Source organism: Gadus macrocephalus, chromosome 1, assembly GCF_031168955.1.
Source record: "Gadus macrocephalus chromosome 1, ASM3116895v1".
NCBI lineage: Eukaryota > Metazoa > Chordata > Actinopteri > Gadiformes > Gadidae > Gadus > Gadus macrocephalus.
In genome coordinates, this window is record NC_082382.1 from 14997121 (window position 1) to 15018909 (window position 21789).

The window sequence follows — 21789 nt, forward strand, 5'->3', positions numbered from 1 at the left end:
ACTGTAGGTTCTATCAGTAGGCCAGCCTAGAGGCTTCCTCTGCAGAGAGTTCCTTTGGTGTTCCAGAAATACTATAGGTACTTAGTAATATGGCCATATGCATTTGATTGAATAGTAATCTCTGCACTAAGTATTGCAGATATTAGAAACAGTGTTTGATTTGCAGTTGGAAACTGCATTGCCGTTCTGTAATCTGCAACCATACAGTATTACCCATGACATCACCCTGTATGCATAATAATCATGCTCGTCTGGAGCATGCAGATGGGGATTAAAAAGTCAAGGCACAAGGTCATGATTGCGGCAATAAATAGACTAGAAATGTTTACATTTTGAACAAGCTGTCTTTCGAGTTTAGTTAAATGAAATCCAAAGTCACGTTCAATGTTCCTGACGGGACACAGCTGTCGACATCATGTGGTTGAAAGTTTAGGAGACTGAAACCAGATATTTGTACGGTGAGTAATGTCCCATCGTAGCCTCCAGCTAATTGGTCATATTCATAGTAGTAGGCTAGTAGTACGTAACCTAATCCTCACTCTTAATGGCTCTCATACCGAATCAATTCCTACCGCTGCAGATCCAACGTATGGATTACCAGCCCCCTCTGGAATGGTCTGAAAACCCCCAGTGCACGATGTCATCCTGTGACATTCTATATGATCGGATCACAGACGACCAGGAGAGAGCTATCTGCCCGGTAATCAGCCGCGTCAGTGGCTCCCCTTTGTGTGTGTTGGACGGCTCCCGCGGTGAACCTTGACGTCCAAAGTCTCTCAGTCCGTCTCCTGTGATCCTGTCAGCCTTTGACGACGGTCTTACTTACTGTGCACTTATCCCTCGCTCTCACCCCCCTCCTCTCCAGTGGACGGACACGCCGGCCCGAGGCAGTGACAGCAGAGCCGGCGCAAGACGACGAGGGCTGAGGGAGCCCGCAGTCCCCTTCTGTGACCCGGCGGCCCTCCTGGGCAAGTCCGTCCGCTGTCCCCACCACCACCTCCTGCAACCCACCCAACCTCCCCCGCTAAGTGGCCCACATGGCCCCATCAATACAATCACACACAACCACTCACTCATGCTCACACTGATAAGTGCTGTGATGGGCGTTTAGGACGCATAGTCCATCCCAGGCACCGATATGTGCCCACAAACCTAATGAGAGGATTCATGTTATACTTGGTGCCTGCATGTGAATAGAGAGTTGACAGACATGTGTGTTATTTTTTTTTCGTATAGTTGCTACCGTGTTGTATTTGCAATACTTTGATTACTACCAGCAGGCAATCCCAGTGTGTTATGTAATATGATACTGCAGCATGCCAATCTGAACGTGGGCCATAATCGATCAAAAGTGTAATCAATAAGTAGAAGGGCAGAAATTGTTCTACCCGTGGAGTGTTACTTAATGACTAACGAGTGCGTTGCGGTCACTCTACCTGTGGAATTTAATTTAAGGATAATAGAAAGACAATATTTATCTAAATATCAGGTACGATTAGCTAGCAGGAGTGTGCGTACTAGCCGGAGTGTGCAGTGTGTACCCTCATGATCAAGTGTATAACAATAACTCAAGTGAACCAGAAAAAAAGCACGTTCTAACTGGGATTGTTGTGACGTTGTGGCGGTGAGAAGGCCCAGAGCATGACCAGAGGGGGCCAATCAAGGCCTTGATGTGAGTCATTCCGGATGAATCCATGTGAAAATCTGTGATGGCGATTACGGGCGTTAGTTACGCAACTCCACTCCCATGTGGGGTCAGGAGGCCCCGTCTCCTAGGAGAGAAGGAGGGTAGGAGTGTGGGAGACGTTTTGGGGGGGAATTGGGGGGGGCGGGTTCGAGAGCACGACTTAATAACGAGGAGGAACTAGGATGAGCCGTCAAGGGGGTCATTTTGGTAGCCGGGCCCCCCCCCCCCCCCCCTCCATGTTTAGGGTCTCATTGCTGAGCTGCTCAGCTGCTCCTGTCATCCATGATTTCAGCCTGGACGGACAATTCCCTAAGCCGAGGGGTCCGGGGGGGGACCCAGTGAGCACTCACAACACATAGATCAAGTGAATTAATTCTGCCTTTGTGCCACAGCTCTAGGAGATCTAGGTCATGCAGTCACGGCTCCGATCTATTTTTTTCTTCTTCTCTCTCTCTCTCTCTCTCCTGCTCTCTTTCTCTCTCTGTCGCTCTCTCTCTCTTTCTGCGGTCAGGTAACAAATAAATAAATAACTCAACATCAACATCCTGTCGACCTTGACGTTCCCAGGAGACGCAACACGGAGGTGTGCGTGCATGTGAGTGTGTAAGCATGTCTACGTGTGTGTGTGTGTGTGTGTGTGTGTGTGTGTGTGTGTGTGTGTGTGTGTGTGTGTGTGTGTGTGTGTGTGTGTGTGTGTGTGTGTGTGTGTGTGAGAGGCATGTCTGCCTCTGGCTGCGTTCATGTGTGTGTTTGTGTGTGCGGGCATACGTGTATGTGTGTTTGTGTACATACTTGCATGGGTTTGTTTCTAGGTAGCAAAGGTATTGTAAAAAAAAAAGAATGAGCCACTGTCTATACTTAGGGTCGGCCCGCAGCGACGTGTGCATGAAACACAACGAGAGGGAGAAAGAAAGAGAGGAGGAGGAGGAGGAGGAGGAGAGAGGGAGGGAGACAAAAACAGAGAGCACAGGCGTGGATGTGGGAGGGTGAGCTGTGAGAAAGGCAGAGGGAGGATGACAGTGTGGGGAGGGAGGGGAGAGAGGAGGGGTTGGAGGAGGAGGAGGAGGAGGAGGAGGCGGGTGGGGGCTATGACGCACGCTGCTCGTCTCTGCTGCCTGCCGGTTGGCTGCCGCGGCCGTCAGTCTGCGGGGCTGGGAGCCTGGCGCTGCTGGGAGAGCAGATTATGAAGCGGCGCCCTCAACAGCGGCAGTCTCCTCTCGCTTGTCTCAATGGCTGCACACGCGTTCCTCCTGTGCTCTGTCGCCCTGCTGTCTGCGCTGTGCCGGCCCGGCCTCTCCTTCACCGACGAGGACTCGCAGCCTGGACTTACCTTTGACGAAGTGCCTGAAATACTGGACATAAGGTAAAAGCCTCCCTGCTGTATGCGGCGGCCGGCTGGCTGGCTGGCTGGTGGATGGGGTATGGGGGGAGGGTGCATGGTGCTGGGATGCTGATGTGCTCTCTCTCCCTCTCTCTCTCTCTCTCTCTCTCTCTCTCTCTCTCTCTCTCTCTCTCTCTCTCTCTCTCTCTCTCTCTCTCTCTCTCTCTCTCTCTCTCTCTCTTTGTGTTTCTTTCTCTTTCTCTCTCTCCTTCCTTCTCCCTTTTGTACCCCTACCTAACCGTAGCTCTCTGGAAAATAACACTGCAGAGCTACGGAGTGTATTGCCGCACACACACACACACATATATATATATATCCCCAAAGAGCCCTATTGCTGCGGTCTGTTTGTCTCGGCGTGTTGGGAGACTGCATCAGACGATGGGGGCTGGTGTCTCCTGCCCAGTGCAGTGTGGGCCGGGCAGCAGGGGAACGGGAAGTGGGCCCCCAGAAAGAGACAGGGGAAGAGGATGGAGAGGGAAGGGGGAAAGGGGAGCGGCACATTGAGGAAGGTAAACAGGGTTGAGGAGCAGATGCAATAGGGATGGTCTGCTGGGGTCTGTTTACTGATGCAGTAAGGAGAGGGGAAGTGAGAGGTGGGGGAGAGGGGAAGCAAGAGGTGGGGGGTGGGGGGGGAAGGAGAGGAGAGGATCAGTGTGGAGAAGAGGTAGAGGAAGACTCATTTTTACCCCGGCCATGTCTGCATTATGCACATGCGGTCCTGCGGGTCAGCCAGGGATGGGGTTTGTCCAAGCTCCCTTCCCGAGCCCCGCCATGGCCACCACAACAGGGCTGTCACCTGGGAGGGGGGCACCTAGGAAAGGGGGCCTGCGTTAGCCCCTGCTGCTCTGCAGACACTGACAACAGGCTAAGACAGCGTTAAGCAACAACGCCACACAGTCACACAACGCAGCCTGTGAGATTCCGCCACTGCCTCTTCCGAAAGGACGCAGCATTCCTTGACACTCAGGTCTTTGTTGTGACGTGAGTCCAGACAGGGAAAAACATACAGTGTAGTTGTTTTTGTTCTGGAGACGGAAGGGAACAGTCGGGCTGTATAAGTTTGTTGTCATCAATAATAATGATACAAACATATGACTGGAAGTGATGAAAACACGATCATGGTCGGTTCTGCATATTGTTGCACGTTGTTATCAAGTGTGCTTGTGTTTCGAGCAAGCACAGATTCTTTGATTATTTTCTTCTATTATACAAACTCCCGAGAGTTTTCATTCCAGCTCAATAGTGGTGTGTGTCATTGGTTGTGTCAGCATGTGCAACAGACATTCCTCTATTCAGAGACTTCCCTAGCTGAAGACACAGCAGGGGAATGCTGCACTAATGTATTTTGGTGGTCGGGGGTTTAAATGTCACTATGCTCTGTAAATCAAGACTTCATGTTTGTCTGTGTGTGGGGGTGTGTGTGCATGTGTGTGCACATGTGTGACTTAAAATGTGTGTAAGTGTGTACACTTAACAGTTTGGGTCCCAAGTCAGTCAATGCTCAAGTCTCACAGCTCTGACACACTCCCAAGATTTTGTTATGTAAGAAGAAGGGTTTTTCATTTCTGTGCATTTCTTAAGAGCCTAATAACATGCCATTAGCAGGAGCTGTGATCACAAAAAGTTAGGGAGCCTCTGCGGGGAGCCGGGACTTTTCTGGGCCATGGATGGACGCAACGGTATAGCTAAATAATGAGCAAGCTAATTAGGCATGGCGAGACAACCGGCTATGGGCACCATGACAAACATTCAGTCGGACTGTCCCTGGTTCACTAAGGCTAAATGTCAAAGATTATATCGTTAATATGATGTTGATGGGTAATTGGGGTATTGAAAGATGCATCTATTGGAGTGGAATAACACTATTCATTAAAGATCATTGTTATGAATAGATTGGAACACAAAAACTCCACACACCAATCCATTCAAATTAAATTAATCATAATTTTGGTTGTAAAGGTAACTTTCATCGTATGAATAACTATATAGCAGTTGCATATACTAAAACTAAGCTAAATCGCAAGTTCTCCACCAGTGCCGTTAAAGAATATATCTTATGTATTTCAATTGGATACTTTCTGACGGTTTCCAACCAGCTAATGCACTTCTGACATCTTAATACCCTTCTCCTAATGGGAATGCACCAGTACATGTCCCCAAAGTTCTTACAGTCATGTTGGGAACACAATGTCAGGCCATTTAATCGGATTGCTGCAAATTGGATTGGATACCTGATCGTTTTTTCTTCAATATTAATCCAATCTTTTTCTTCAATTTTAATAGGAACAATTCATTTTAATTGTTTTCCCTGTGTGGTTGTAAAATATGATGTCTCATTTTGCCCTCATTTTCTTCATTGGAAACCAGATCATTATGAAGTAATGTTGATTCAGATCCCTTCTCTGACATCCTGAAGGATGGCATGTGATGGCATTTGCGTGTGCCCGCCTCGAGGTCTAATGCCAGTCCTGTTTGCTAAACTCATTACCAACACACTCCTGGCCTGTCTCCCCTTGAAGCCCGCCCCAACCCTGTTAACACAGCCCTCAATCAGAGCAAGGTCTCATTAAGGGAACATACACTTCCACGCGAAGCAGCACTTTCCTCAAGAGGAGATACAGCATGCATATGTTTTCAAGAAACAGTGTGAATAGTTGTACATGTACATGAGCTTCTATTCACACTGTTTCTTTATTTCACACTATTTACACCATCTCTCTTCAGGACAAGGGGGAGAGCTGAGACTGACGCAGGTCCTGGCCCTGCAGGTGTAACTCCTCCTGGGTCCTAGGGGCTGTGCTAATGAGCCCACAGCAGACAGGGATTTACAACGTTATATTGTCATTGCTGTCAATACTTCCTCGACTTGATGTGATGACACAACACGTTTTAATCATGTTGAGTTGTCTTGAGCAAAGTATTAACAAAGATTCAGTGGAATGACAGCAGGTCAAGACATATTCCTCACTTGGGAGACTTGTTTATCACTAGCGCAGTGTCTCGCGCAGTGTCTCTATAAACCTCTAATGCTTAATCTCCACTAACAAAACTATTAGCAGACCTGGCTAGTGCGAGCACTGAATGATGCTTGTCTACTTTGACAGGAGATCACCTGTTTGGCTTAAGCTAAGCTATCGCGATTCCTAGAATTGCAAAGTACTGCAAAACAAAACTACAAAACGACAAACACTGTTCTAAACTGATTTTATGCAGTAACATTTATTATGAACAGCAGGCCCCAACACATCACGACACAGATAGTTATGGAGTTCAACTTAAATGGCTAGTAAACATCGTTCTTTGAATTTGTTCAACCATACTATTTTGTACATTTGGCAGAAAGTGGACAGAAAACAAATATCTCAAAGTTGGATGTGTAAAATGGCGGGGCAGGAACTGATGCTAGCACAGAGCGCAGGTGAGACACAGAGGAACACGGAGGTAGAGAGAGAGATAGAGAGAGAGAGATAGAGAAAGAGAAAGGGAAAGAGAAGAGACTTTATTAGTTGGACCAGCAGGCATCACTCCTTCACTCTGGTAACCTTTGAGAGTGTGTGAGAGAGTGAGAGAGATTCATGGTGAGATCCCCAAGTGTTTTAACTAGATAGTACACAGGAGTACTGCATTGTCTTTGTTTGACTGTTAAACAGAACTGCACGAGTAGCACTCTCTCTGTGTGGGTGTGTGTGTCTGTGTGTATGTGCGCATGCGCGTGTGATACAGACACACAGGTTGGTATGAAACAAAGAGCTAAGGAGAGTGTGGTGAGTGCCAAGGAGTGGCTGTGATTATATAAAGGGCCTGTTCAGCACCCAGGCACCGTGTGACACCCACAGCCAATGGTGGGGCCGCAGCCGTACTGGGATGCTGACCTCGCAAAACTGGCACACGAACAAACGACTGGGCTTCGGGTTACACACGTACGGACATACACACATGCACGCACACACTTACTCACCTGAATACATATAAACAGAAACGCCTGCACGCAAACTCATGCACACACAAACACACACATGCACACATTCTCGCATTCACATGAGTGCATACACAGATGAGCTACACATTTACTCACCTGCATATATACAAACATAAATGCCTGCATTCAAACTAATACAGACACATATTGTCTTACACACACACACACACACACACACACACACACACACACACACACACACACACACACACACACACACATCAAGGCACACACTGAAACACAGCTCCTCTGTCCTCTTCCAGCCAGCTGAGGCCTGGGCAGGTCTGGGAGATGTAGTCACACCTGCGGTCATTACTGAACTAGACGTATCCAGCTAGCAGAGGAGGCTCCAAGTAGGGCATTCAAATTCAAATCCTGAACAAAATCACTCATCGTTAATCGGCTGTGAGTGTTAAGTAGCTCAATTAATACACACGTGAAAAGGGGAATGTGAATCTGGCCTGTTCATCTGTAACATTGGACATGAGAGCGGATGCACACAACAAAGCAGAAGCCAGTGTAGCACACACACCGCTGGAAGGCCCCATCCGGGGCAGCCTCATGCCGAATCACTTCATCAGAACGTTTTCATGAACCATTACCCACAATGATGATGAGCAACCTTTAGGAAAAATAATATTACACAGATTTCCTTGAAGTATCTATTGTTTGCATACACTGGGCCGCCGGGCGGGGCTATTGAGATCGTCAGCACATACACGCATACAAACCCGATGACATGACTCCTCTCTGTGGATCACTGCTCAACCATTGTTGCTTTCCAATTATATCTCAGTCGTATCCAATCGTATCCAATCCACTGCCCACATAATAGCGCCCACTGCTAATTTGAATGAAACATGTTTTTCAAGAGGAACAAGCATATAATTGCGTTGCGTGGGAGATTTTCTATCCACAATGTCTTTTATACAAGTTTAACTATATTTTCACCCATTTTTGGGAGATATATTGGTAGCCTGCACTTTGTTTTTTTCTACCGTATTATTTGGAGCAAACAACGTTAATCTAATGCCATTTTGATGTGTGTCTACCTTCCACGTGATAATTCTGTGTATCTTTTCTTTTTTTCTTTTCTGTACTGCTGCGTTTTCATTGTAATTCAAGCCCTTCTCCGATAACTGTACGGCAAGTGTGTGCACAGGGAATAGTCTCTCCAGCCTGCGATGTTGAAATGATGCTTAGCGTTTTTAATATTATTATATACTATGATATCCAATAATATGCTGACTAATATAACTCTGGAGAACATGGAGGTCCGTGACATCATGGTTTAATCTCTTCATCTAATTCTGACAGCCTCCATATTCTGGCTACTGCATTCTTGGCTGGGTTATGTCTTTCCAGTCACCACTAATCCTAATCCACTTGGCACTCAACCACTCAATATGGCCTAGGTGGCAAGAGCACAACACTGATAGACGTAGCATCAACGTCCCTGTGCCATTGAACTAGCCAAGAACCTACCAAAATGATTTCTATTGCTACTGCTTATTCCTACCTCATAGCTTTTTAATAACCCCGCCCAGACCCCTATGGACTAGAGCTGCCAGCCAGTCTATGTTGACACCAGGTTTGGGACGTGTTTAGAGTTAAGTTTTGGACCTTTGCTTCATATTAGCTTTCATTTGCGAATGGTAACAGTAGTATAGTAATAGTATCAGTACCATGAAGGCTTATCTTATCAGGGTTTTGTGTAAACTGATTCATAATTTTTCTGAAGCAAAAATTTCCACTATACTGTTTAAAACTAACAACCCAATTAATAAAGTGTCCTTTCACCTAAATCTGGAGGGGCTGCTGTTTTATTATGTAAATTCTGCATCTTTTCAGAATAAAATAATAATAATTCTGTCTACAAAATGCTACAGTATACCTCTTTAATATTGAGACACCCCTCTTTAGTATTTTTCTTGCTGCTCAAATTAAGACAACAATGCTGTTTGTAAGTTCATTTGAATTGAGAGACTGGATCTTGTTTTCACAATAACTATGATTTGCCAGTTTGTGACCAAATCACAGCCATGATCGGCCTTTGTCTGCCACAGCTCTTTGGCAGTGTGTTTGTCACGCAGAACCTTTCAACTTGCTAAGCCCATTATAACAATATATGGTCCAACAGCAAAATGAACCCTGGCCAACCCAGATCATAGCGACAGACACGTCCCCACTGCTTGTCCATGTCTAGGTCAATGAAGACAGGTCAGGTCAGCAGCTCTATGTAAGCCCATTGCTGGGGTATTACGTCTTTGATTAGACAGTTAAATGGATCGGGTCAGGATTAGCCGTCAGCGGTCAGAAAGCAACAGAAGATGTTTGCAGGCGGTGGGACGGCCCGGGCTCTTCAGCCACAGCACTGTGAGAGTCACTCAAACTTGAACCCTTTTGGAGATTGGTTAGTAGGGTTAGGGTTAGGTTATCAGTAAGCAAGATTGCATTGCATAAGACCTGTTTGTAGACATGGTATATGGTTAAAATCATTGGACATTTATTGGGAAGCGGCTAATCGCATGTATCTCTATATTGGATTTCCTGATGGTAATTATCTATCCTTGGAATTTAGTTGTCCCCTGTCTAAATAAAGTACAACACAGAACCAAGAACTCATATATGAAGTGTATCGGTTTTTGAATCTGAAAATAAGCTTTTAACTTTTCATTCGTTGTTCAATTTCTAGAACCTTGCCAACTTTCTTCCCTCTTTCTTTCCACAGCGATGACAATCCTCACCAAGCTACCAGAATCACATCAAGTAGGTAACATTTATCTCTGGAAGACTTCATTCCATCAAGCCGGCCATGGGGCACACCTAGCAGCCATCTTTGTTTAGTCTTGGTTTTGAAAATGCAGAATTCAGTTCCCCCACCTAGCTAGCATTTAGAACCAAGATGGCTGCTTGATGAATAAGGCCCATGGTTATTTTCATGCTGACAGTGCGCTTAGAATATCTCATCCTTTATGCTGCTACTTTGTAAGTTGTGAGTGTGCTCACACACACACACACACACACACACACACACACACACACACACACACACACACACACACACACACACACACACACACACACACACACACACACACACACACACATGCTCACACACAGTTGCAGGATCCATGCACCACAGTAAGAATTCTTAAGTGCATTCGGCCATACTAAATGTAGTCCTTTTGACAAAACAACTTGAAAACAGAGAGGAGAAGATCCATACAGGAGAGGTGTGAATCATTTAGTAGAAGCAGCAGCAATGAGATGATGTAACTCTATTGATGAGCACAGAGAGAGATCCGCCCGGCAGCCATCCAGCTCCTGATGAGTCATGGAGATGATGCAAAACATCTGGAAATAGCAAGGAGCCTATGCATACTGACCCCGTTTGTGTGTGTGTGTGTGTGCATGTGTGTGCGTGTGTGTGCGTGTGTGTGCAAACTCGTGAGTGTGATTGCGTTTTTGTGTGTGTGTGTGTGTGCACACGTGCGTGTGCGTCTGTGCGGTTTTCCTTTGTAGCAGGTAACAGATGGATAGGATGTTTAAATAGAGCATGAATGTCCAGGGTCCTCTACTGTAGCTTGTTCTACACATTGTTGAATTACTGCTTCTGTGTTTTATGTCATCTTTTGAAGTCGTTTCTGTGAGTATAATGTGTTACACTGGTTTACTGTAAGCTCTGTGTGTGTTTTTTCAGCTCAAGATGGTGGGTACGGCTTGGAAAGTGAACAGGTTAGTTTGACGCCTGAAGAGGAAAACCCACTCAGGAGAATACTGCAGGTAATTTCTCTCTCGCTCTCCTTCACACACACACACACACACACACACACACACACACACACACACACACACACACACACACACACACACACACACACACACACACACACACACACACACACACACACACACACACACACACACACACACACACACACACACACGCGCGCATATTTTAGCTTTAATTCAACAACCTTGCATATGGGTGCATTCAACAGAACATCAACATTTCTGTACAATTAACATTGTAAAAAATATTGCCTACAATACTTCACGTGTGTTTATTTTGCGTGTGTTAAATGTAGTGGTATTCATACCAATACATTTGTAAGTCTCCTCGCTGCAGGTTTGTCTTCAATGAGTTGCCATTCCGAAATTTAACAAAGCGTCTTGAAACAGGCTTTATGTATAATAATCCAGTGTTGATTGTGTAGTTCTTGCATTAGAGAAGCCTGTCACTGTGAGAGGGTTATAACAACTCTATGTTTTAATGCTATTGGATGCATTAGCCCTATAATGCTCTTCCATGAGGCTGAGCATTTTGGCTAGCCTCTGTCGCCCCCTAGAGGGCAGTGACAGATTGCAACGCGGCTGCTCCTGAAGCTGCTCTGCTCCCTTTCTTCACAGCCATTTAACTTGCATCAGCCAGGGATGTCCCAGAGCAAGAGGAAGCTACTGCAGTCTTTGATGGGCCCCTATGGGCCCCTAAGTGTGTCCTACAATGGGAAGACCTGCATTCTGTTCAAAGCCAAGCGCCTGGCCATCCGCTACAGGAACCACACGTTCATAGACCTGACAGAGAGGATCTTCAGCCCCGGCTCACCCGTGGACACCAAGGGCTCTATCTGCACTAAGGAGAAGGCGACGTAGGTGGTCCTATCCAACCCTATTGTGGAACATGTCAGTGAATATAATATAGTGTAAGGTGGACAATACTGTTAACTAACTAGAACCTATATAACCACATGCACTTATTTAATACACATTTTCTCCAAAAACGTAATGAAATGAAAATGTGTTTGACCATAGACTGTAAAATGTATAAATGTGAAAGGGCTTTAGTCAATCCACATGTCTTCGGTTCTGTCCTTCAAAGGCTTTCATTACGGTTCGGTGACGTGGAGGACCTGCGAGGACTAGTGATCCGGTAAGAGCGGCTGTCCCCATCACCCCCCTGCCTCACTAGTGCACTGTGCCCATGGCAGGATCCCTGTCACGCAACTACTGAGTGTAGAACTCCAGTTGTGAACAGCGACAGCATCAACATCTGGCTCTCCCTCTCTCTCTCTCCAGGCTCCAGATGTCCAACACATTTTACGAGGCGGCGGGGCAGAACTGGTTTACCCTGGATAGTGTTCACATCCACTACAACTGGACGCAGGAGGCCACGTTCAACGCCAGCGAGATCTACGCCCCTGCCACTTCCTCCTACCATTGCCAGCATGTCAGCAGCTTGCATAAATATGACACCCTGCTGGTGCCAACCTCCCACACGGACACATCGGCTAACTGGCACATCACTTTTACAGACTTCCAGGTATCTGAACTAGTGCTGAATGAACCGGGTTGCATTGTGTGTGTGTGTGTGTGTGTGTGTGTGTGTGTGTGTGTGTGTGTGTGTGTGTGTGTGTGTGTGTGTGTGTGTGTGTGTGTGTGTGTGTGTGTGTGTGTGTGTGTGTGTGTGTGTGTGTGTGTGTGGGGCGGCAGTAGTTGTTGATGTGTGTCCCTGAGCAAGGCACCTAACCCTAACTGCTCCCGACGAGCTGGCTGTCGCCTTGCATGGCTGACATCGCTGTTGGTGTGTGAATGTTTCCGTGAATGTTAGGCAATATTGTAAAGCGCTTTGGAAGAAGGTGCTAAATAAATGCGGTCAATTTACCATTCTACGTGTGTATGAGGCATCAGCTTGCAAATCCTTAATTTTAGGGACGTTCCTGTCCTAAACTAATCCCGCTGCCCTTTAACCCCTGTGTTACTCCTCTCCCTCCAGATCCAGGCCTTCAACGTGCAGTCGGAGAAGTTTGCGTCGGCCAGCGACTGTGCCACCTTCCTGACCCCGGCCATCCTGATGGGCCTGGTGACCTCTCTCATCCTGCTCCTGGTGCTGGCCTACGCCCTGCATATGGTGGTCCACCTGAAGCACATCGACCGCTACGAGGAGCATAAAGCCACCGTCTACTTCCCTCGCAGTCCAGAAGCAGAGCTCCCCGACAAGAACAGCCTGTGAAGGGGGGAGGGGACGCGCCGCAACAGGGGTAGCGATGAAGAGAGAGAAACTAAAAGAGGGGCGAAAAGACTGAACGAGAGGCGGGGGTGCAAGTGGGTAAAAAGAGGAAAAGAGTATCCGGCACAGAGGTTTCCAATGCAATGAAGGCATTATGGCCTGTTTAATTGGAATCAAATGGTCAGTATTGTAAAGTGGAAGGGATGGTGGGACTGTGCTTTGGATATTTTTTCTGCTCTTTTTATGGACCTGCATCTTGGCATCCATTTTTTATAAGCCGAATGGATGTTTCAATACCCTTTCCCAGATAAGTTCATGATCTTAGGACCGAAGGTCAGAGACGAGACCGGGGACCCTGAAGGGCAACAGCATTACCCAGCTTTTACCCCAGCCGGGTGTAAAAAAGGCATCAACAACTTCGCAACTGCAGCTAATAATGCTAAAAACATCTGGTGTTCCTGGTTCAACATCTGTACTACATGGCTTCTCTGTGTCACATTACAAGCATCCATGTCACACGTCAAAACTTTTTACACATCCAGCTTCCAACACAGTGATTCTATTCAAGTACAGCTTCGATATATAACTTCCACATACACTTTTATAGCTGCGATAGCCATTAGCTGCATGCTATGATACGTTGATCTATTTGGCCTGGCACAGTGTTTCCTAATATTACAGAATACAGATAGTCTTGCATGACTTGCAGCTTAATAATACTACAATGTGGGAATGGATGAGGAATGACTGCAGGGAGTGTGTGACGAAGCGGGGGGGGGGGGAGTATCAGGAACCACTGGTCTAGCGTCCAGCTGGAGTGAACAGACCAGCACTATCAGCCCTTCAGAGCCTCTGGCGTCTCTCAATCCAATCCCTGGACAAGACTGCTGCTTGGACTTAACTGTGCAAAGGCCTTTTACAGCCCGCCGGGGAGGCAGGGACGGGACAGGGGAGGGGGGACGGGGCGAGAGGATGCGGGGGTCGGGTGGGTGTTTATTCTGAAAACTTAGCACAATATTTGGGAGCCGCGTACGGCTGCTACCAAACAAACTCTCAAACAAAAGACATTACAAAAGAACACTTTGTTGCACAAGATGGCCGCTCTGAGGGCGACGGGACGGGACGGGGGGGTCCGAGAGTATCGAGGCGGTATGAGGGCCGGGAGGGAGGTTGCTGGGTCCTCCTCATACACCACCAGGTGCACCGCCCACACCACCGGGTTCGACTGCCAAAGCGACGCGACGAGGCGTTGCCGTGGACACGATGTGAAGAACGGAGAAAGACAATACGATCATGGAAGCTATAAGTCACAGCTATGTAAAACAAAACACGACAAAATGGAAAAAACATGACAAAAAAATGACATACGTGTACAGAAGTGTCACTCTCCGGAGGTCCTTTTTTTTTTTATATACAAACTGTAATCATGAAATACTACTAGGTACAGGACGACTATGCTAATCCTCATAACCAAAAAGGATACAAAGCTGTAGATACATTAATATCTCTATACGAGCATAGCTGTTTACTAACTTCAGATATTGCACAAATAATAAACATAGGTACAAGTACAGAATTGTTCTATGGGGGATTGGTTAAAGTGATAATGCATTTGAGTTTTCTACAAACTGTCTGTCTTATATTTGTCCGAGCTGTGCCAGGCAATTGTAAGGTTTAATTCAAACTGTAAATTACAGTACAAACCCCTACCCTAGAAAGAGCACACTACGGAATGCTGTCCGACCACTGGAACCGAGAGGCCCTTATAGTCCAGATCCACATTTGCAGTGGTTAATGCATCAGTATGTCATTGCTACTGAGCAACAAAAAAAATAAAACATTCAGCATGACAGTAAATAGATATCTTAACATTGGATATGGCAGTTCTGTTCATCTGTAGCAGTGTGAAATGTTTTTTCTTTTCTTCTGTTGTCATCAATGTATCCTACAAACTATGAAGCAGACGGGGCAGTTTGTCAATGGACCAACTGGTGTAGATTGAACAATAAACAGTATTCGAAGACTCTGCTGTCTGCATATCTTCCCTCGGGCTTCATTGTTACATTTGAATGTGTTTTGTTGTGTTTCCATTCCTTTGGAGGTTTTCTCTCATACTGTTGATCCGTGTCATTACTCACAGTTCTGTCAGCCCCTGTCATAGTATCCTGCCAACTCTCTCTCCTCCTCCTGAGTGCCATCTGTTCTTCCATCTGACCTCAGCTCTCCTCTGACCTTACATGGTCATGACCCCTCACTGGGACAGTTGACCTGTCTCGACACGTCCAAACACCTTTGTGGCTACTCGGTAGCCTATCACAGATAACTTTGTCTGGTGAGTATATCAGAAATGATTAATAATATACTGCTGTAATAGTGTCATAGTACTGGTCAGTTTAGAGGCCAAGCTGTATTCTTATTTGAAATATTATAAATTTAAATCCGAAAATACCAAATGATCTATATTGTATTTCTAAAACGTTGCAATAGCTAATTTATTTTTATTACAGCTATGATATATGTTCTTTGTTTCGAATACTCCCACATAGACCTGACGGCAAGATAATATGTCCCACTTAAGTTGAAAGAGCATGGTCATTATTGTTGCGTTTATCTGCAAATTAAGACTAAAAAAATGTGATCTTATTTTACCAAGATCTTAGCTTGTTTTCCCACTTTTCTGTTTGTAGGGATCGTTGCCTCCAGCAGGAGGCGTACTCCATCCATGTCTAACGTACGTTCTAGAAAGACAAACAGAAGAACAAGACATTCCTCACATAGTAAACAGTAACTTTTTATACCTTGAATATTATATTTCCCTTGCTCTATGTAGTTCAAGGGCACTTTCAAATTTGTTTGTGTAAGGATTTCGTAGTTTATTTGATGTGATTCCTTACATACCGTCCTTTTAAGGAAACCAAGCGAATGTTTACAAAAAAGTTATTGTGTTGCTAGATAGGTCTATTCGGCCTATTTTACGGTTTAATTGTCTCTTTTGTTAATTTTTTATTTTTACCAATATAACTCCACCTTAACCAGAACTAGATAACAGCAAATAAGACGTTGAACCTGCTGTTATTAGTAGAAACAGGCATTATTTGCACTATCGCTGTGTGCACACCAAAAGCACAAAACATTTGTTGACGTCCAGGAATTCTAAACAAATGATGGTTTCATCCAAAGCTTCTGACCATTTCTAAAGTTCACGGGTGACCAGATTCGAAACATGTGCAGTGTCATTGTTCCCATGCCCTGTTCTAGTTGGGCTTGACAGGATCTAATTTAATGTAGGGCATATTATTCGTCCTTCATTTCGTGTATAGAGGACACACGGACACATAAAAAGTGGTTTGCCCTTTCTAGTGGTATTATTGTATATTTGTTTGTTTATAAAGGGGCCCACGGCAGCACAATGTTGAGCTCTATTAGTGCACCTTCTCATTTTGGCCAGTAGATGGCAGTGTTTGAATAATGATTGGCGGACCATTGGCAATATGTATCGCCAAAACAATCAATAATATCAAATTACGAAATACATACAGACTGCACGGACCATGCACCGTATAACTTCCAACCTATGAGTATCGACACCTACTCATTAGTATCGAACATAATGAGTAGCTCAGGCTCACTCCAATAAGTCATTTAGAATTCAGTACCATGGACAGCTCCCTTTCCTTCAGTGGAAGCTTTCTTAAAAATATATATATATACAATTTCCTTTAGATAATAACAACAGAAACAGAAACACAGCGTAACTTTTCAAAGAAAAAGTTTTTATTTTGACTATATCAAAGCTGTTTTGTGCACGCCCCTTTCCTAAGTGATACAGCCTTGCTAAAGACAGTACGGAGCTGATATGAGGAGGAGTCGTGTTTAGTGTTAATCTCTCCCAGACCAGAACTCCACTCCAACGATACTCGGAGTGCTCAAAGCTTGGGAATCAGACTTTGTGGCCGTTGCCTGTGCGGAGACAGATAGGCCCGCCTGTTTTATATGTAAAGCTGCTAGCTAGAAAGCTCTGGCCTGCAGGGTATTCCAAACCAAGTCTTTTGTTGCAGCCAAATTGTGGCAGAGTCCCACTGTCTAAGCTGCTTTGCATTCTGGGAGTAGAGAGCAGGGAGAAGGCACCCTGGATTGTGGGTAAAGTTGGAAGGGGTTTGATTAGAGGTGTTTTCTTTTCAAATGAAAGAACAAACATTGGTTCTATCTGTGTCTGCTTTCTCTTTTCCTTTCAATTCTTCCCTATATTTATTTTCTCATAACACTCTTTTTCAGTTGGACATCAACACCGTCAATAAACTTTGTCTTTGATCCAACCTGAAACACCATTTTTCAATGTACATTTATATTGGCATGGCTACAACGCCTTGATGGGCTCTAACCTCTTGACTGCATGTTAAACTTTGAACGAGTTAATCAGCGTTCCACTGGGGGCCCAGAACTCAAGCAGGATTGTTAATCTGCCTATGAAAGAGAAGTTTAGAGTTTATTCAACTCTGAAGTGCATCAGTGGCGTGTACAAATCAAACGTTATTGTCTTGGAATTAGTTGTGGCTGGTTATGGTTTAGCCGTCCACTGTCACAAAAGCATCTCAATGCCTGCATTGGATTAATGGTTTTCTTCAGGGTGTAGGGGTTTACGTTCAATGTTATTAAACTGGTCGCGCATGTTGTGTTGTACATGTGACGATACAACGCATTGCAGCACAGAGGAGAGAGAGAGAGAGAGGAGAGAGACGAGAGAGAGACGAGATGGAGAGAGAGAGGAGAGACGAGAGAGAGAGGAGAGAGAGAGAGAGAGAGACGAGAGAGTAGAGAGAGAGAGAGAGAGAGAGAGAGAGAGAGAGAGAGAGAGAGAGAGACGAGGAGAGAGAGAGAGCAGAGAGAGAGAGAGAGAGAGGGCGAGATTGGCAAAGGCAGGAGGGGGGGTGGTTATCTGGTTTCAGTTTGTCCTATATAATTTCCTGTAACAACAAGCTTAGCACTGCCTCTCCAGGCAAACAGCTCGCCTTTGAGGGTGATTCGAAATATACATTTTAATAGGTGAACCCGGGCTGAGCCAACAGAACGCAAGGAATAAAAAATAAATAAAAAAAGATAGAGAAAGGAGCTTGCCTATCTGAAATTAGCTGATGAAAGTGGGGAGAGTGGTTTGTGTGGGTCTGGGTTTGTAAAGGAGTGACAGAATGTGGCGAGCAGGACTTGTAGCAAGGTGTTTTTTTGTTTAATTGAAATTACTCGGGACGGTAAAATGGAACAAGGAGCTTTGGGCAAACACCAACTCCAAGCATGATCTGAATGCAGAGCACTTCTAAAAAGCTACACAAAATAATGCATCGACCGCCTTATTCCCTCCTCATAATGAGGCCACGTTTTCCCACCATAGTCATTCCTCAGAAAAGCCCAAGTCGTTTTTTTAGGGTTTGTTTTGAAGATTGGAAAAAAATTACTTCTTCTTGTGTGTGCATGTAATTGATGCATGTTTGCATTTATTCTTTAGTTCTCTCGCTATTTCTATAATAGCAGTAGAAATATGTGACGCTTGAGGTCTTGCATATCATCCGGTCCATTCTATCAGTCTATCTCCATCTCTCATTTCCATGTTCTCCATTCCTGCTATTTCTGAAGAGGGTGCCTTGAATTATGCATAATGTCCATAGTGCTTTTTCTTTTGCTGTCCTGTTCAAAATATATAGCTTTCTGGTCGAAATATGTGTATTTTCTGTGTGAGTGCTCATGTGTGAACAGTTCTGTGTGTGAGAGAGAGGACGAGTATGTGATGAGTGTGTTTGTTTGACGTTTACATTACATTTCTGGGGGAAAAATAAAAGTAAATCAGGCTTCACGTTTAATGTCATTCTATAGTGAGATGCATAAAATTATGAAAATGATGCAGCCAGTGACAACAGATATAATACCATTTATTCCTGCAGCCCGGGTTCATGTCTCACGTCTCACATAAACAGGAAGCAGCCCACAATAACCCAATAAGTCCCAATAACACAATAACTCAGTTCATAAAACTAGTTCATTTCTCCAATGTGCCCGGCAGAAAAGTGATGGGCTTTCCTCATAAAACCCTGTTGTTGTAGAATTGATGTGAGCGGTTTAGTGTTCACATCAAGGTAGATGATCAATGACTCTCAAGAACAACAGAGATCAGCTGATCGTGCACTATGAGCTATCTTCTGCTCTTGTTGGACATCCGGCTATCACCCCTCTCTATCTGGGGTTTATTTTATTTGATGAATCTGATGCGCTCCTACTATTCTGTCTCTGTTAGCTTCGCGGGTGTCCACCTGGTCTCTGTTGCTGTGTTGTAGGCCTATTGCGGTCAATTGCATTGCTCATTGCTCTTCAAAACCAACGCTTCCTGTGTTTATGGTAACTCAGGCTCTGGGATTTTGTCCTTATTTTCTGCCTTAATTGATGTTCCCATTTCTTAAATCAAACCGAGACGGACTGAAGCGCGCACGCACGCGTGTACACACACACAACACACACACACACACACACACACACCACACACACACACACACACCACACACACACACACACGACACACACACACACTCTGGGGGCATATGTATGAATTGCTATGAACGCTTAACTACATGCAACCCACTCCCCCCCCCTCAATTAGGCATAGGTATTATCAGAGCCTTTGTCAGCCATCTGAAGTCAGGGGGTCAGCCAGATAACAGGGCCAATACGGAGCCCCCAAGCCTTTTACCCGGCTAATTCTATTACATAAACCAAAATGGTGATTCTAATCTCTGAGAAGAAGAGATGGCTAGTGTGTAATTGCTTTAAATTGCAATTATTCTCACTAATAAGGATTCTATTCTAGACATTCTTGCAGGACATGTTAATCAGCACTGACTCATAAGATAGCCGGTAGCCGTCTCTTAATATGGCTGCTTCTCCTCGTGCCTATTTCCATCTGTTACTTGCTGCGTTGTTTACCTTAATGTTTTTAAACTTATTTTTTAGTTTCTTTCTTTTTCTCAACTATCCCTTGTAGATCCCACATTGAGCATTGTTCTGCGTGTTTAGTTTCGGTGCATTTAGAAAATGTCAACATAGAGATACAGGCACTGGCACTGGCACTCGGCACAGACACACACACACACACACACACACTCACACCACACACACACACACACACACACACACACACACCAACACAATACACAAACACAAACGCACGCACACACACACACACACACACCCTCTCTCCCATTCCCTCACCTTTCTCTCTAATCACAACGTATGCTTTCCACACGGTGCTGATGTCCCAGATGGCTCCCAGCAGGCCAAAGGCAAAGCTCACACTGCCTCAGCATGGAGCTCACCGCTGCCCCTGCTGCCCTCTGGTGGGTATAAGCCAACACTCTTGCATGTTGTGCGTATTTTGATTTATGACTGCGCATATTATTACAGACCACATTCCAAGTACACGTCCCATCCTCCAGCATTGACGGTGGATAAAAGTCTGGCTGTCTCATTATTAATTGAATTAACGCAGGTATTCCGGAGCGAGGTGAGCTGCGGGGCACGGAGAGCAGGAATTATTCATGGCGGGTTGGAGGTTTCACTGATGGAAGTGGTGGCTTGTCACGGTCTGTTTGCATCAGAACCGACGACAGTCAGACAGAGACGGTCACAACAGCGACCTCCCCCCCTTCCGTAAACACAAACCAGCTTTTTCACAAAGTCCCGCATAAGTTTTGTTACGTATTTTAGAGCACAAGGTGTATTTCCCTCACATAGACCCAATGAAGCAGGACCAAACATATAGGCCGTAAATACTATACATAGCCACAAGGGGAGCAAGATCTTATTGAAGGCTGCTCCACCACAGAAGGCATCACCTTTAGTTAGGTGAAGAAGCTGAAGCCATTACGTCACCCGGGCCACGCCCACTACATAGGCCACGCCCACTCGACGTTCTCTACCTGTGGACTCGAGGTGGAGAGCGCCAGAGATTTTCACGCACACCCGCGGAGGGTCACGGGCCTTTGCCCGTGGCTCGAAGTAGCTAGAGTTATTATCTCTCACACGTGTTCAACACGATTCCTCGACTTTCGTTCCATAGTCAGTTACACAGACCGAACATGCCTACTTTAACACTAAAGTGAGTTAAAAGCAATCCCGGATTTGAACCCTTTCCTTGAAGAACTATTCAGCAGTTTCTAAGATCAAGAGTCCTGCGTATTTAGGCCTACATTGTGAATATGAATCCACAACAAGCAAGACATTTACATAAACAAACCTGGCAGCGCCCTCAACCGCGACACACGTGATAAGATGCAATTTCTAAAGAAACTTTGGAGGATGTTGGTGATGTGTTGGTAATTGTAAACTGAAGCTATATGGTAATAAATCACACCTCTGAAGTGTACCTCATTAAGAAGGTCACAAAACCGCTCCACCTGACGCGACCTGAACCATGTCTTCTCCTTCATGGGATACTTTGCCTCTGAAAATCCATTGCATTGTTGACCTTAATCTCAACGAGCTGTTAGAGACGTAATAGTCAGAGCTTTCACCGGGTAGCATTGTTTATCACATCAACCTCTGTTCAGTTCCACTGTATACATTCGAAGTTAATGTGTTTCTGGATCAAACTATTCATTTCTGGATCAGTTGTTTGATTAATAAGCCTTTTTATATATATATCCCTAACCCTAACCCTAATGTTGCGTTCTTTATGCCTCAACTATAATTAA

General features: G+C 45.2%; 1 protein-coding gene across 1 annotated transcript; it reads left to right on the plus strand.

Moving 5' to 3' along the window:
- Positions 1-2824: 2824 nt before the first annotated feature.
- On the plus strand, positions 2825-15080 carry atp6ap1lb (ATPase H+ transporting accessory protein 1 like b). Its single transcript, XM_060048490.1, has 7 exons — positions 2825-3050; positions 9779-9816; positions 10751-10833; positions 11461-11699; positions 11930-11980; positions 12127-12370; positions 12824-15080. Exons 1-7 carry the CDS (start codon positions 2917-2919, stop codon positions 13058-13060), a joined length of 1026 nt encoding a protein of 341 aa, XP_059904473.1. The 5' UTR covers positions 2825-2916; the 3' UTR covers positions 13061-15080.
- Positions 15081-21789: the final 6709 nt, after the last annotated feature.

What these genes read in the sequence shown, in the direction of transcription:
- atp6ap1lb (XM_060048490.1), top strand. Translation starts at nt 2,917, where the DNA reads ATGGCTGCACACGCGTTCCTCCTGTGCTCTGTCGCCCTGCTGTCTGCG. An exon ending in CCTGAAATACTGGACATAAG is followed by an intron (nt 3,051 to 9,778) that starts GTAAAAGCCTCC and finishes TTCTTTCCACAG; the next exon opens with CGATGACAATCCTCACCAAG. An exon ending in TGCACTAAGGAGAAGGCGAC is followed by an intron (nt 11,700 to 11,929) that starts GTAGGTGGTCCT and finishes TGTCCTTCAAAG; the next exon opens with GCTTTCATTACGGTTCGGTG.